Source organism: Gopherus flavomarginatus, chromosome 1 (assembly GCF_025201925.1).
Source record: "Gopherus flavomarginatus isolate rGopFla2 chromosome 1, rGopFla2.mat.asm, whole genome shotgun sequence".
NCBI lineage: Eukaryota > Metazoa > Chordata > Testudines > Testudinidae > Gopherus > Gopherus flavomarginatus.
The window spans coordinates 294,355,716-294,368,991 of NC_066617.1; the positions used below are offsets into that span (position 1 = coordinate 294,355,716).

The following is a 13,276-nucleotide window of genomic DNA, read 5'->3' on the forward strand; positions in this document are numbered from 1 at the left end:
TGTGGAGGCAAACAACATAACTAGCTTTAAGATAGAATGAAACAGTTTTATAAGTGCACTTGTAGGGTGGAGTTGCTTTTGATGGTAGGGTCTCGCTTGTTTATATCTTATGTTTGTATCTTATGTTTCTAAAGCTCATGCTTCAGGGCTTCAAACAGTCACCTAGAGGGGAATGGAAGGGATTTTTACCTCAGAGTGTATTCTGGGGAGTATTTTTGGTTTCCTTCCTTTGAAGCATTAGAGATGGCTACAGTTGAAGATGAGACTTTGGATATGGACAGCTAGGGTATTGATCATTCTCCCTCTCAGGTGCTTGGTTGGCTGGTTCTTGCTCGCATGGTCTGGGTCTAACTTATATGGGATCAGGAAGGAATTTCCCCCCAGGTCAGATTGACAGTGACCTTGGGAGTTTTTTGCCTTCTTCTGCAGTGTGTGGGTCACTTGCCACGGTTATCTGGGTATATCTCACTTAAGCATTTCCCTGCTATTGCAGAAGCTTCAGGCACTGGTGAATGTTGGTCCTTCCTTTTCACTCCCTGTGACACATAATAGTTTAGTCTCCTGTGGGCTGCAATATTTTGCCTAATTTCAGTTGTTGGGTTTAATGTGTGGGTGCTGGGAGGTATTAGTGGCCTGTGATAGGCAAGAGGTCAGATTAGAGGATCTGGTGGTCCATTCTGGCCTTAAATTCTATTTCTGTATGATGTATGGGATTTGGGACTTAATTGTGGTACACAGTAAAGACAAAAAAAATCAGGGGAGGGCCCCATTTTTCTGTATCCATCTGTTGTCTCTTGTCTTATACTTAGTTTCTGTCCCCAAGAGCTTGCAATCTATCTTTTTGCTCTGTCTAGCACAATGGAATCCTGTTCCATGATGGGGGCTCCTAGGCACTATAGTAATACAGATAATAGTAATAATAATAATTAAGAATTAATAATGTAAGAGAAGGAGTGGCCTTACATTCTGCTGTAAGAGGAACAGAACGGAGAGGAGAGAAGAACAAGGGAGATCATTTTAAGAACACATTTCTTGCATTAGAGACATTTAAAAACACTGTAGACTTTTCTGCTATTAGTTTTCCATGTAAGCAATTGTCCTTTCTGAAAAGAAGTTGCACAGACATTAGTGGAATCATTAATGGGAGGGGAGAAGGTACACAAGACAATCTCTCTAGTATGATACAAGTAAAAGCTATGGAATATAAATACATGTTCCCTGTCATGTACAGCTCATATCCCTTTATATGAATCCTATTTTTTCTGATCTTCAGTGTTAGGCAGCCTCCTCCAATGTCTGCCTATTGTTGATTGAGTTAATGTGACAGAAATCTATGTTTACTTTATTCCCACTGATCTAAATATTGCAGGTGTCTCTGGGAACATCAGTTAACTGAGCTGCTACTGTATATAATACAGTGATGCAGTTTTCTTTGTCTTGTTTTCTGTACCCTTTCCTTCTAATTTGTATGTTGTCCAGTTAGTGACTCCTCTGGGTGTAGTGTTTGATCAGGTAGTAAAACTAGGATAATATCTCTTTTATGAGAAACTACACAATAAGACTTTGCTAATTCTGTCTCTGTCTGCTATGGTCACATCTACAGTGTGTCAGCCATGATGTTTGCTTCTCATTTATTAAAGGCACTTGCAAACTATTTATAATGAAAATATTAAAACCATGAAATACTCAAAATGTATTTCGCTCAGATTTTCTATATTATAAGATAATAAAATCTATTCTCATTTATTAGTGGTATATACTAAAAACTGTTCCGTGTAGTTGATGCTGCACAAGATATATTGTGTTGCAGAACTGTTCACAACTTCTTCAGAAGTTTGTTGTAGCTTGGACTGGTAAACAGCACTCATTGCACCTTACACTGCTACACCAGGGACCTCAGTTCTGGAATCAGGATCCCTGAGTTCTGTAGCACACTGGTTTTAAACTCTGTGAATGTGAGCTGGTTAGAAACATTTAGAAAATGAGGATTTTTATTGAATTCTATGTAAAAGTGTTGATCGTGTGGTACTTCTAAGGCCTAATTCTCTAAGCCCATCACATGCAGATCTCCAGCTGAAGGGATATCTGGGTGCGGAGGGCTCCCAGGATTGGGATCTTAAAGTTTAATTTCATAGTACCCTTTATTTTTTTAATGTTTTTCCATACATTTCAAACAGTTAACCAATTTTCACTTCACTGCAGGATCCAGTGCTGACATGCAACAAAGATCAGGGTGCTTTTCTGCAGAATTTAGGGTCAGTGTATTATACACCCTCTTTATTCCTAGTAATTAGGGGTGTGGCATCAGTGGTAAGGGAGGAGCAGATGATAGTGACCCAACTATATTATTTTTAGGAACCCATAATAAGTAGTAATTGTGTTAGCCAAAATCTCAGAACCAAACGTGAATGCACTGATTTTTCCTTTCCAGCAATAATTCAGAAAAGGTTAAAGAAAGAAAAGAAGGCAAAGAGGAAATTGCAGGAGGCGCTTGAATTTGAGACTAAGCGGCGGGAACAAGCAGAACAAACATTGAAACAGGCAACTTCAACAGATAGTCTCAGGGCCCTAAATGGTAAGAATTCAACTTTTTGCATCTCTGTAATTAACCCTCTATTCATGTGCTGAAATAAGTTGTTATATTTCTCAGTTATTTTTGTGGTGCAGTGGGCCAAAACTCCCTTTTGCCTTCCTCCATTTAATTGCTTCTCTAGTTATTGTGATGCTTTTTTTGTACAGTATGTGTGAGCAAATATTACTTCACTGGAGGGAATGCCCAAACTAGAACAATTTTACATTATTAGCTTGAGAAGTCAATTCTTTGTTTTTCTCCTTGCTTAAAAATCTATTCCTCCTTAATCTTCTCAGTCTAAAAAAAATTGTCCTGGACTCCAGTCATTGTTCAACATTAAAAAAAAGAAGTGACAAAGGTTGATTGTATTGTAATTCAGCATTGGAGCAACAGGCTGTAAAAAAGGCTATAGGAGTCAAATGAAATATGTGTCAGTCTTACCTTTCTGTGCTTCTAGACTCTCTGACCCCAGAGATAGAAGCTGACCGCAGCGGGGGCAGAACAGATGCTGAAAGGACAATACAAGGTAGGCATTTGCAAAAGGCTATAAATCTAGATCTTACTATATGAGTTTTTCCTCCGCTTTAGCCTGTTATTCAAGCATGTAGCCTACCATCTGGGCCACATCAAAACAAGTTCAAACAAGGTCAAGTTCATCTTGCTTGTTTATAAGAGCGAATTCATTTTGTGCTGATAGATTTTCTTTAAATTAACAGGTCAATTCTGTTTATATAAAGTGAGTGAAGAGGAATAATTAATTTGAAACTATGCTGGGTTGAATCTTAGCCACACTAAATGCATTTTTTTGAATGTGTATAGTCACGTCTGGGATAATAATGTTTCTTAAGGTATATTTGAACACTCTGAGCCTTTTAACCATACCAATGAAAACCTGGATTAACCTATGGGTAATATTCAAGGTATGCTGAAAACTTCATAGCTAATATTCTGTGGCAGTTACTGCAAAGTGTGTTTCAATAAGCTACTCTAAACATTAACAATTAATAAAACTGTGTATTCCCCTCTTGGATTTTTCATTTGCCAAATGTTCCATATCCCATTATTTGCATTTTAATAAAATGAATCTGCTGAGTAAATTTATACTTGGAATACTAAAGGGAGTCATATTACTTCCTCTGTGGAGCTAAATATATATATTGCAAACAGCAAGATATTAGTAAAGAACAAATTCTGAAGGTAGCATTTATGTTATAATGTCATCTATAGTCAGTAAGCTAACTCTACCAACATGAATACTAAACAACAGAAATAGCATTTGTTTTCAATTGTAAATGAAGGTGCATTTTTCAAAGGCAAGCCTAAAATGATTAGCTGCAGTAATCTCTCTCTCAGTTGCCTTTATTTTGCATTTTAAAGTCAATCATCATAACTGTATCATTTGACATCTTTTTGTCTGTTTCTTAATCACTTTTTCTAACCCCTAAAGGGTTGTGGCAAACTTGCCACAAAGAAGGCATTGGCAATATATTCAAAAGTCAAGAAAGCTTAAATTAATACAACAAGTTCAAACAAATGTAAAGCAGACAGGAAGTCCTTACAGAAATGTTTATGCATATTACACAAAAAAACATGTTAAAAGTTATGGTTGCAAAGTCAAGCACTCAAAAGTTAGGAAGTGCCACAGTGAAAGTTGCATGTGCATGTTAAATTGGGCCCTATTGTGTGTATGCCTTATGATACATCTTTAACATGATCAAAATCTGTATTTTCCATTGAACCTTGCCTCATTCAGTGCACAGAATGGAGAGTTCTTACTCAACGACCAGGTAATCAATATTTTATGTTACTCTCATTTTGCAACATGTGACCCCATATCTTATTTACTGCACATTATTCAAAACCTGTTGTGGAGACAGAATTGTTCATTTCCTCATGGGGCTTCTCTGTCATGCTCATCAATATAGTATCTGAGTGCTTCATAGATTTATACGCACAACTCCCCTGTGAGAGGAAGGGGTTATAGTATCCTCGTTATAGAGATGGAGAGCTGAGGAACAGAAAGTTTTAGGCTCTGTCTATACCAGTGATAGGCAACCTATGGCACGTGTGCCGAAGGCAGCACACGAGCTGATTTTCAGTGGCACTCACACTGCCCAGATCCTAGCCATCGGTCCGGGAGGCTCTGCATTTTAATTTAATTTTAAATGAAGCTTCTAAACATTTTGAAACCTTATTTACTTTACATACAACAATAGTTTAGTTATATATTATAGAATTCTAGAAAGAGACCTTCCAAAAAGGTTAAAATGTATTACTGGCACACAAAACCTTAAATTAGAGTGAATAAATGAAGACTCAGCACACCACTTCTGAAAGGTTGCCGACCCCTGGTCTATACTATACTAGCTTATGTCAGAATAACTTGTGTCACTCAGGGGAGTGAATAAATCATCCCTCAGAGTGACATAAGTTACTGATGTAAGCACAGGTGTGGACAGTGCTGTGTCCTCAAGAGAGCTTCTCTTGCCAACATAGCTTCTGCCACTCACGGAGGCTGGAGTAGGTAAGCGGACAAGAGAGCTCTCTCCTATCAGCTTAGAGAGTCTATATTAGAGAGTTTACAGCAGCACAGCTGTATTGGTACAGCTGAACCCCTGTAAACTCTAGTGTAGCTGTAGCCTAAGCGTACACTAGATTTGGGTGCCCAGTTTGAGACAATGGTGTCTGATTTTTAGAGTACTCCAGTTTTTCTTAGCATTTTATCTGTTCAAAGCTCAGCTTCCATTCACTTGAGGTGTAGCTGTGAGCGCTCAGCCCAAAGGTACCATGTTGGGCATGCATAAAATGAAGAACATATAATTAATGGCCACCTGTGAATAGTTTAGTTTAAGAGCCTTGTCAACATTATGTAGGAACTCCGTGGCAGATGCAGGGATAGAAACCTATTCTCCAGGGTGGCATTCATTTTTTTTTAATTAGGAGACCATCCTTTTTCTTTCAATAATTCCCTATCACTTTCTAACTTCTGCAATAAATGAGGCTGAGGTCCTACAAATAACAGCCTGCTTTAGTACAGAGCATTGACTCTTCCCCAGAACACTGTCTATCCTGTGGACTGAATGAAGGAGTCCCATGAGAAAACTAATATGTGATCATGTAATAAAAGACTGTACTATAATGCATACACTTAATTCTGGCATTTTCTAACTTTTGAGTACTTGAGTTTGCACCCTTAACATTAATTTAAATGGTGGAAGGAGAAGGTAGGTTTACGTGTAATCTCCTAGGCTTTTAAAAAAGCAAATTGAAACAACAGAAATTCCATCATGTGGCATCATATTAGCACTCACATGGTTCATCAGCAGGGTTGGAACCTTCAGATCCACCGCTACCTGAGCTAGCTGATAGTAGTAGTAGGTTGTCATCATCTATGTGGACCTACCACAAGAGAAGAATGAAACGCGCACTTTGCCAGTAGGTTTCACAGATATTTACTGACCACAGAGGAATGTTGAGAGTCAGGAATTTTGGATTCAATCAGGGTGGATTGATTTAAATAAAAGTGATTAAATCACCAGTTTTAATCAAAATGTAAATTAACATGTAGGAAACTTTGATTTAAATAATAGATTTTAGTAATTTTTTGCATTTATACATTTAGTTTTATTCATAATGAAAGGTTGGTTTACAACCATTAAAACATGTTGATTTGCTCTAAATATAGTGTTCTGGAATCTATGAACCTATGAATTTTGCAGTACATTTGATGCTTCTTTTGTTAACCAGAAGGATACACTATATCTATATACATTTATTTAAGCAATTATATAGCTTAACATACAATGATTCAGATTCTTAGTCACATTTTTAGTTATTTTAGAAAATGGCAAATGATGTATTTCTTATTTACTAGATGATGGTTCTTTTTTGTGGTTTGTGTCAAGCTCTATTTGAATGGAAATTCAAAATCAATTAAAATGCCCTAAAACAGCATTTAAAATGTATTTATTAAATAAAACTAGCTTAAATATGCTGTAACCATAAAGAAAAAAGTTTTGTAAATAGTTTATCAGAACATATTTGGAATTTAAAACTAACTGATTTCTTAAACAAAGGAAAAACAATCTGTAGTTACAAAAAGAGCAGGAGTACTTGTGGCACCTTAGAGACAAGTACTCCTTTTTGCGGACACAGACTAACACAGCTGCTACTCTGATATCTGTAGTTAGTGAACTGAATTAATTATTTCTAGTCACCATGTCCTTCAAGATTTTAGAACCTAGTTTTTACTAGTAGATTGGAAGACAAAAAGAAGCTTTCCTGATTTTTCAACTTCCGCTTGGTTTTAACTTTGAACTAGGCGTAGTTGAACTGAACTAGTAGAATAAACTGAAATGAAAAAAAAATCTCTCTTTACATGCAAAAGAGGGTTCTGCTATCAAAACCTGACTTAGCATTTCAACAAACTCTAGTTCCAGGTACTTAGCCAATAACTAGCATTAGTTCAGTGATCAGACTTTCTTTAAAACATGGCAGCAATTATGTAATACTTAATAGTATTTTTGTATTTAATTTCAATTATTTTAGGATTATGAATAGTTTAGGTCTTAACATAGATTGCAATGTTCAAATTTAATTTTAAATGCATTTATTTTTAAAAATGCATATTTAACTTAAATTTAAAAAATCTGATTTAAATAGTCTGATTTTTTTTATTAATCAATTATTATTTGTTTAAAAATTATTGGTTTGTGTTCCCTCTGGATTCAGTTCCAGGTTCTGGAGGGGAATTTTCTCTAGTGGTCACAGAGACGTCTGCCCTCTTCCCATTGGCTGCAGAGCCTGGGGAGGGCACTGAGGCCATGGGCCTACCTGGCCCACCACTGCTGAGCTTGAAGCAGGTGCTCTGGTGGTGACAGGGATAGGAAGACGGCACGGGTGGGGCATTGCATTGGGAGGGCCCCAGCTGCACTCTGTGGTAAGAGCCAATGGGCTGCACAGGGGACGGGTTAGCCCTGTGGGACAGGAGCCATTGTGGGGTGAGTACAGGCCCCTTGAGGCCTCCTTCCCCCTGGGGGCAGGACCCAACTCCCACCACCATCCATCTGACCCCCCTACACACTTTAAATGACACTCTGCAGCCCTTTCCTGTTCCCCTGATGCTTGACCCCTTTTCCCCGTATCCCCTCTAGCTCATTTTGCCAGTCCTATCTCTCCCTGCCCCAGCTCCTCATCCCAGTCTTCCTTCTCCCTCCATATCCAGTCTCCTTCACCAGCCAATCCCAATCTATTTCCTCCAACACCCAGGCTCCTTTTCCCAGTCTCCAGGTCCATCCATTCCTAGTTCTCCTGCCCTGGATCCTCTCCTGATCTCAGTCTCAGCGCCCCCGCCTCCATCTGGTTCTTAGTCTGATATCTGGATATCTCCTCCCTGCATTGGCTCCCAGTCTCCCTCCTGTGCCTTTCTGACCCCATTTTCCACCCCATCCCACCTCTAAGTCCCAGCGTCCCTTGCTCAGCCATTCCCAGTATCCACCCATCTTAATGTTTCCCAGTACCAATCTTCCCCACGGGCTTCTTGTCCCAGTCTACTTCCTCTGCTCCCTCTTCCTTCCCACCCCTATCCCAGTCCAGCTCTTGGTAGTATGGATGGTACAATTGCCTATTTACCAACAACCATTAATTTTTTTAAATTTTCAATATTGAATATGCTGAGGTAGGCAAACAAAACGGGGTTCTATGGGGAAGCGAGAATAAAATTAATACAAATTTTGAAATATCTAGTGCAGTTTTAGAAAAGTTTAGGCCAAGAACTTAGGCAAAAAATAAAAATAAGTTAAAATATAAATAAAATCATTGCTGCTTATTCTAATAATAAGTTGGCAGTTAATTGTATCCTAATAAAATGATATTGTCAACTTAAGAATCACATTTAAACCTCATTTTTTTTTTACCTTGCCATTGTTGTGATTACTTTAACTGGGAGAGAGATCAGTTCATTTGTCCACAATCCTTTTCACTGTTGGCCCTATACAGACTTTTAGTCAGTTTCACACTGTTGTTTATGTGGGTCTTTTACATAACAACAGGGGAAAGAAAAAAGCATTTTAAAAAACAGGAAAATGTGAATGTAAACGCACAAAAATTGAAAGAAGAAATTAAAAGCAGGTATAGTACTTAACACTCCTTTTAATTCACTTTTTAGTTTTTGTCTAGATTTCAGTAAGGACTGAAATCTATGGGCCTCAAACACACACATGTATTTCCTAATGACACACAGTCATATTAAACTTTTTTTTTTTTAACTGGTGTCAACACTGGTTTTATGTATTTTCTTCCTTGTTCTTGATTTTTAACAAATAATAAAGCAGGTTATCCTCTTCTCCATACATATTGTAGGTTCACTAGATACCTATGCCTAGCTCCCAACCAGGTCTCCCAAGATTCCCTCATCCTACACAAAAAGGTACCATACAGAGAAATGTTTAACTTTTATATACTGTTTTGTTACCAGGCCTTTTGTTAAACAAGAAAACAATGACATTTACTGACTCCCTTATTTTTTGTTCTTCCTCAGAAATCTCTCTCTTCACTCCACTTTCTTTTCCTCTCTGCTGGCTCTTTTCCCTCTAATGCATCTGTTACCCTTATAAATCTCTCCTTTCCCAACTTTCTTTCCCCCAGCCTTTTCCTCCACTCCCATCCAGCTCACACATAGCTCCTCCCAGTTCTCTTTCCTCATCCTTTTCAATACACGTTATCTAAACCTGTTCCCTGTTAACTCTCGCCCCCTTCTGTTCACTTCATGCCCTTTTTTGTCTCACATGTTCTGGTTACCAATCCCCCAGCCTGTTCCCATTATTTGTCCTCTCTTCCAAACCTTTCCTGCTTTTTTTAAGCTTTCCTCACTTGCCTCCTGCCCTTGAGGCTCCCTTCTTTCTCTTGCCTTTCCCATTTTCTACTGCCTCTGTCAATTCATTTGTTCTCAGTTCATCCTTTCCATTTGCAGATGTGATACTCAATGAAGATCCTGTGCCTTCTCAACCACTTCTCTGCCAACAATCCATCGTCTTTACCCTGGTGTCCTATAATCTCAGGCCCATGATTTCCCTGGCCTCTCCAGATACCCCATTCCATTTCCTGAGTCCCTCCTTGGCCCTCTGCTCATCCCCATGGCTTCATTGTGTCAATTATTCTTTCGGTCTAACCTCTCTTCCATAATTTCAGCTTCTGATGCCAGCATGCTCCAGTCCCTCTTCTGGCTGCCAGTCTCTTCATTGCTCCATTTCCTGTTTCTGCAGCAAACTGACCTTCTGCCCCCTAGCAGAACAATTCTCTACCTTCCAGTGAATCTTCTGCCTCCCATCAAGCATACCTATCCTCTTCCTCCTCTCATCCCCTAAACCTGAGTAATCCTGTGTTTCCCCAATCCTTTCCAGCAAACCAATCTCCTCTGTCTCCCTTCATTCAGGGTCTCTAACATATCTGCAGGCTGATTTTCTGACCATGGGTGAAGAGATGCTAGAAATGGTTCCCAACTATACTCTGACCCTGTGTAAGAAGGGAAGCTATCCTGTGCACGGAGTTCCCATCCAGATCTGGGCTCACCAGAGCATCTATCCCGCTCCCCGTGAACCCACAGCAGGGTTCACATTGCCTGTCTGGGAAACTAGCTGAGTCTTCCTCCCACAGGAAGCCAGTGGGGGGCAGTGCTGAGCAGTTGCAGCAGAGCAGAAAAAGCAGCTCGAACTCAGCACATTCCATCACACAAGCAAGTAGTGCTCTCAGGGCTATGGGTCAGGCAGTACCTCCTACCACCTCTCTGTTGTGATGAGCTTAGTGCTGAGCGACACCTTTGCTAGGAGAATATTGATATTTGTAAGTAACATGCATGAGGGACCACACTGTGATTTTAAGCCACAGCTGGTAGTAGGGGTGGCATGAGATGGATGAGCCCAGCAGGAAATATAAGAGCAACGTACATGGTCGATCTACTCTTAGGTAGGCACAATACTGTTCAGAGCACCGAGAGGTTATGGCTCCTTGTACACCCTTTGTTCAGATGTGTCATGTGTTTCTCAGCCAGCTCTCGGCCCACTGGGGTTTTGAGTAACACCACCAGTATGAGAGGCTCATAGGAGGCTCATAGGACCATGTCCGGCCCCTTTGTGGAGGCACAAGGCAGAAGTTTCCTGTGAGTGCCCATGCAAAGCCCATGAAGAGTAGTGTCCATGCAGTGTTTCCATACCCATCATCTGACAGAACTAATATGTTGGTGATTTAACTGTGCATATTCCAGGTACTTAATACATGCACTTTGCTGTTTAAATATTGGGCAGATTTTTAGGGCACAGGCTTTGCAAGCAGCTGCCACTAACATTAATGGGAATCATTTAGATAAGTCCTTAGCAGCTGCCACTAACATTAATGGAAATCATTTAGATAAGTCCTTAGTCTCTTGACTGAAACCATAACCTGAATTGTTTTCTGAAATCATCTGAAACTCTTTTAATCTATTATTAAACAATGGAAATGAGTGCAATAATCTCAGTAAATGAGCATTTATGTTTGATTCTTTTGCAAGATACTTGTCATATTTGAAAAGTACACTTCTGAGATACCTGCATATTTTAAAAAAAGACCTGTGGTTGTTATATGCACCACATGCACATAATTGTATTTATGATGTAAAAATTTTGACCAGGCATTTCTCAATACTTTACGGCATTTATTATGACAAATATAAACCATGTTCAAAGAATATTTTTAAGGTCACAAAGTCAAGCATTCAAAGTTAGGAAATGCCAGAGTTAAGGATGTCCATACAACCTTAATTCAGTCCCCTTGTGCAAAGCATTTTGATGTAGCCTTTAATTGACTGATCTCGTACTATTATTTCCACAGAAATGTGGCCTCATGCAGTGCACAGGATGGACAGTTCTCACTTAATGAGCAACTATTCAGTATTTTTCTTTATACTCATTATTCACTGTGTGGCTCTGTGCTTTATTTATTAACAGAAAAAATAATATCTACCTCTTACATAGCAATTTTTATCAGAAGGTCTCAAAGTGTTTTACAAAGGAGGTAAGTATTATTATCTCTGTGTGTTTGGTTTTTTTTGTTTTTTTGTTTTGGTTTTTTTTGTTTACACAGGATGACCTTAATTCTAGCAATTCCCAACCTTTGAGCGTTTGAATTTGCAACCTTAATAATCTTTTAACATAGTTCTATGTGTATAAATTCCTAGGTTTTTAAAAAAGAAGACTGAAAAAACAGAAGTGTCATCATGTGGCATCATATTGACACTCACATGGCTCATCAGCAGAGCTGGAACCTTTAGATCCACAACTCAGACCTGTGTCACTTTAACTAATAAAGTAATGGATAGGAATAGTAGATTGTTATCCTCTATGTGGACCAGCAGTAGAGGAGACAAGAGGCACATTTTGCCAGAGGGTTTCACAGATAATTTGCTGACAGAAAAGGAATGGTGAGACTCTGGAAACCTGGATTCCATTCCAGGCTCTAGGGGAGAGTGTGTCCTAATGGTCAGCGACTCTTCTCCCCTCAAGCTTGAACCCTTCTGCCACATTCCCTTCAAACAATCCCAGTCCTAGTCCTGTCTCTTCCTCACCACTGACTCCTTGTCTCAGTCCCATTCTCCTTGCCTACCCACTCCCTGGTCTCCACTTCTCAGGCTTCTTATCCCACCTCAGTCTCAGCTGGATTCTCCCTCCACCCCACGGCCCAAGTCTTTGTTTGTCTCAGTGTCTTTGCCCAGCCATTACCAGTTCTCACCACACACCTTAGCTCCTTGTTAGATCTGTCTCTCTTCTCCCTCAAACCTCTGTTCATTCCTAGTCCCATTTTCCTTGACAAGTTAGTTCCAGTCTCCTGCCTCTCCCCAGCTCCTTGTTCCATCACAGTGGTCACCCCTAAATTTCCCTCAACCGCTCCCAATCACCTTGTCCAGATTGTCCCAGCTCTTTTCCCCTCCCAGCATCAGTCTCCTTATGCAGCTAGTCTTAGTCTCTTCCCCCAAATCTCAGTCCCAGCTTGTCTCCTGCCCTCCTGTTCTAGTCTCACCAGACTCCTTATTTCAGTGTACTCCTTCCCCTTCCCCCTTCTCCAGCTTTTTCTCCTCTGCATTCAAATCAGAGAGCTTCTTGCTCCAGGCTGCCTGGGTATAGCAGGAAGTTCATTGAGAGCACAGGAGAGATTGGTTCCCTTCTCGAAGTTCCAGTGCCTGTCCCCAACTCAGCCTGATCCAGCTGGGAATAGCCATTACAGGGAAAGTCTGTCTTTGCCCATATAGCCCTACACTGAGGCATGCATAATCACTCTGTAGGGAGAGTTCATATGCAGTGTGGTCCCATGTAGGAGCTGGAAGAGATGCTCATTTGCTCTGTAGGGATGACCCTTGTAAAGTTTGGTCAACACTAGGAGCTATGAGGGGTTCGAGCTTGGTAAGTGATGATGATATCTGTGGATATTTTAACTCCTGACATCTAATAAGTTTGCTGAGCATTTGATTTTTCAGAGGCTTATAACTTGACCAAATTTGGTGGATTTTCACAGAGACAGCAAGAGACACATTCCTGACACAAAGGCCTCCCCCTGCCAAATTTCAAGTCCCAAAGCAAGGGGGGCACTAAGGCTGTTCAAAGAAAAAGTAATCAGAATTTTTAATATGGCCAAGACAATGTATTTTTCCCTATCTTAGAAATGAGCTGAACCATT

The 13,276-nt window shown here is 39.8% G+C and overlaps 1 protein-coding gene across 3 annotated transcripts in view; it reads left to right on the forward strand.

Moving 5' to 3' along the window:
* Positions 1 to 13,276, forward strand: part of DACH1 (dachshund family transcription factor 1) — a 465,786-nt gene that overhangs the window by 405,247 nt on the left and 47,263 nt on the right. For 2 of the 3 annotated variants that reach the window (XM_050948495.1, XM_050948516.1), the window contains 2 exons: positions 2,432 to 2,575; positions 3,030 to 3,098. In XM_050948495.1, the coding sequence (XP_050804452.1) occupies positions 2,432 to 2,575; positions 3,030 to 3,098 (213 nt within the window). Of the gene's footprint in view, positions 1 to 2,431; positions 2,576 to 3,029; positions 3,099 to 8,932; positions 9,000 to 13,276 lie in introns of those variants that run through there. The other variant, XM_050948507.1, reaches the window with a different exon arrangement.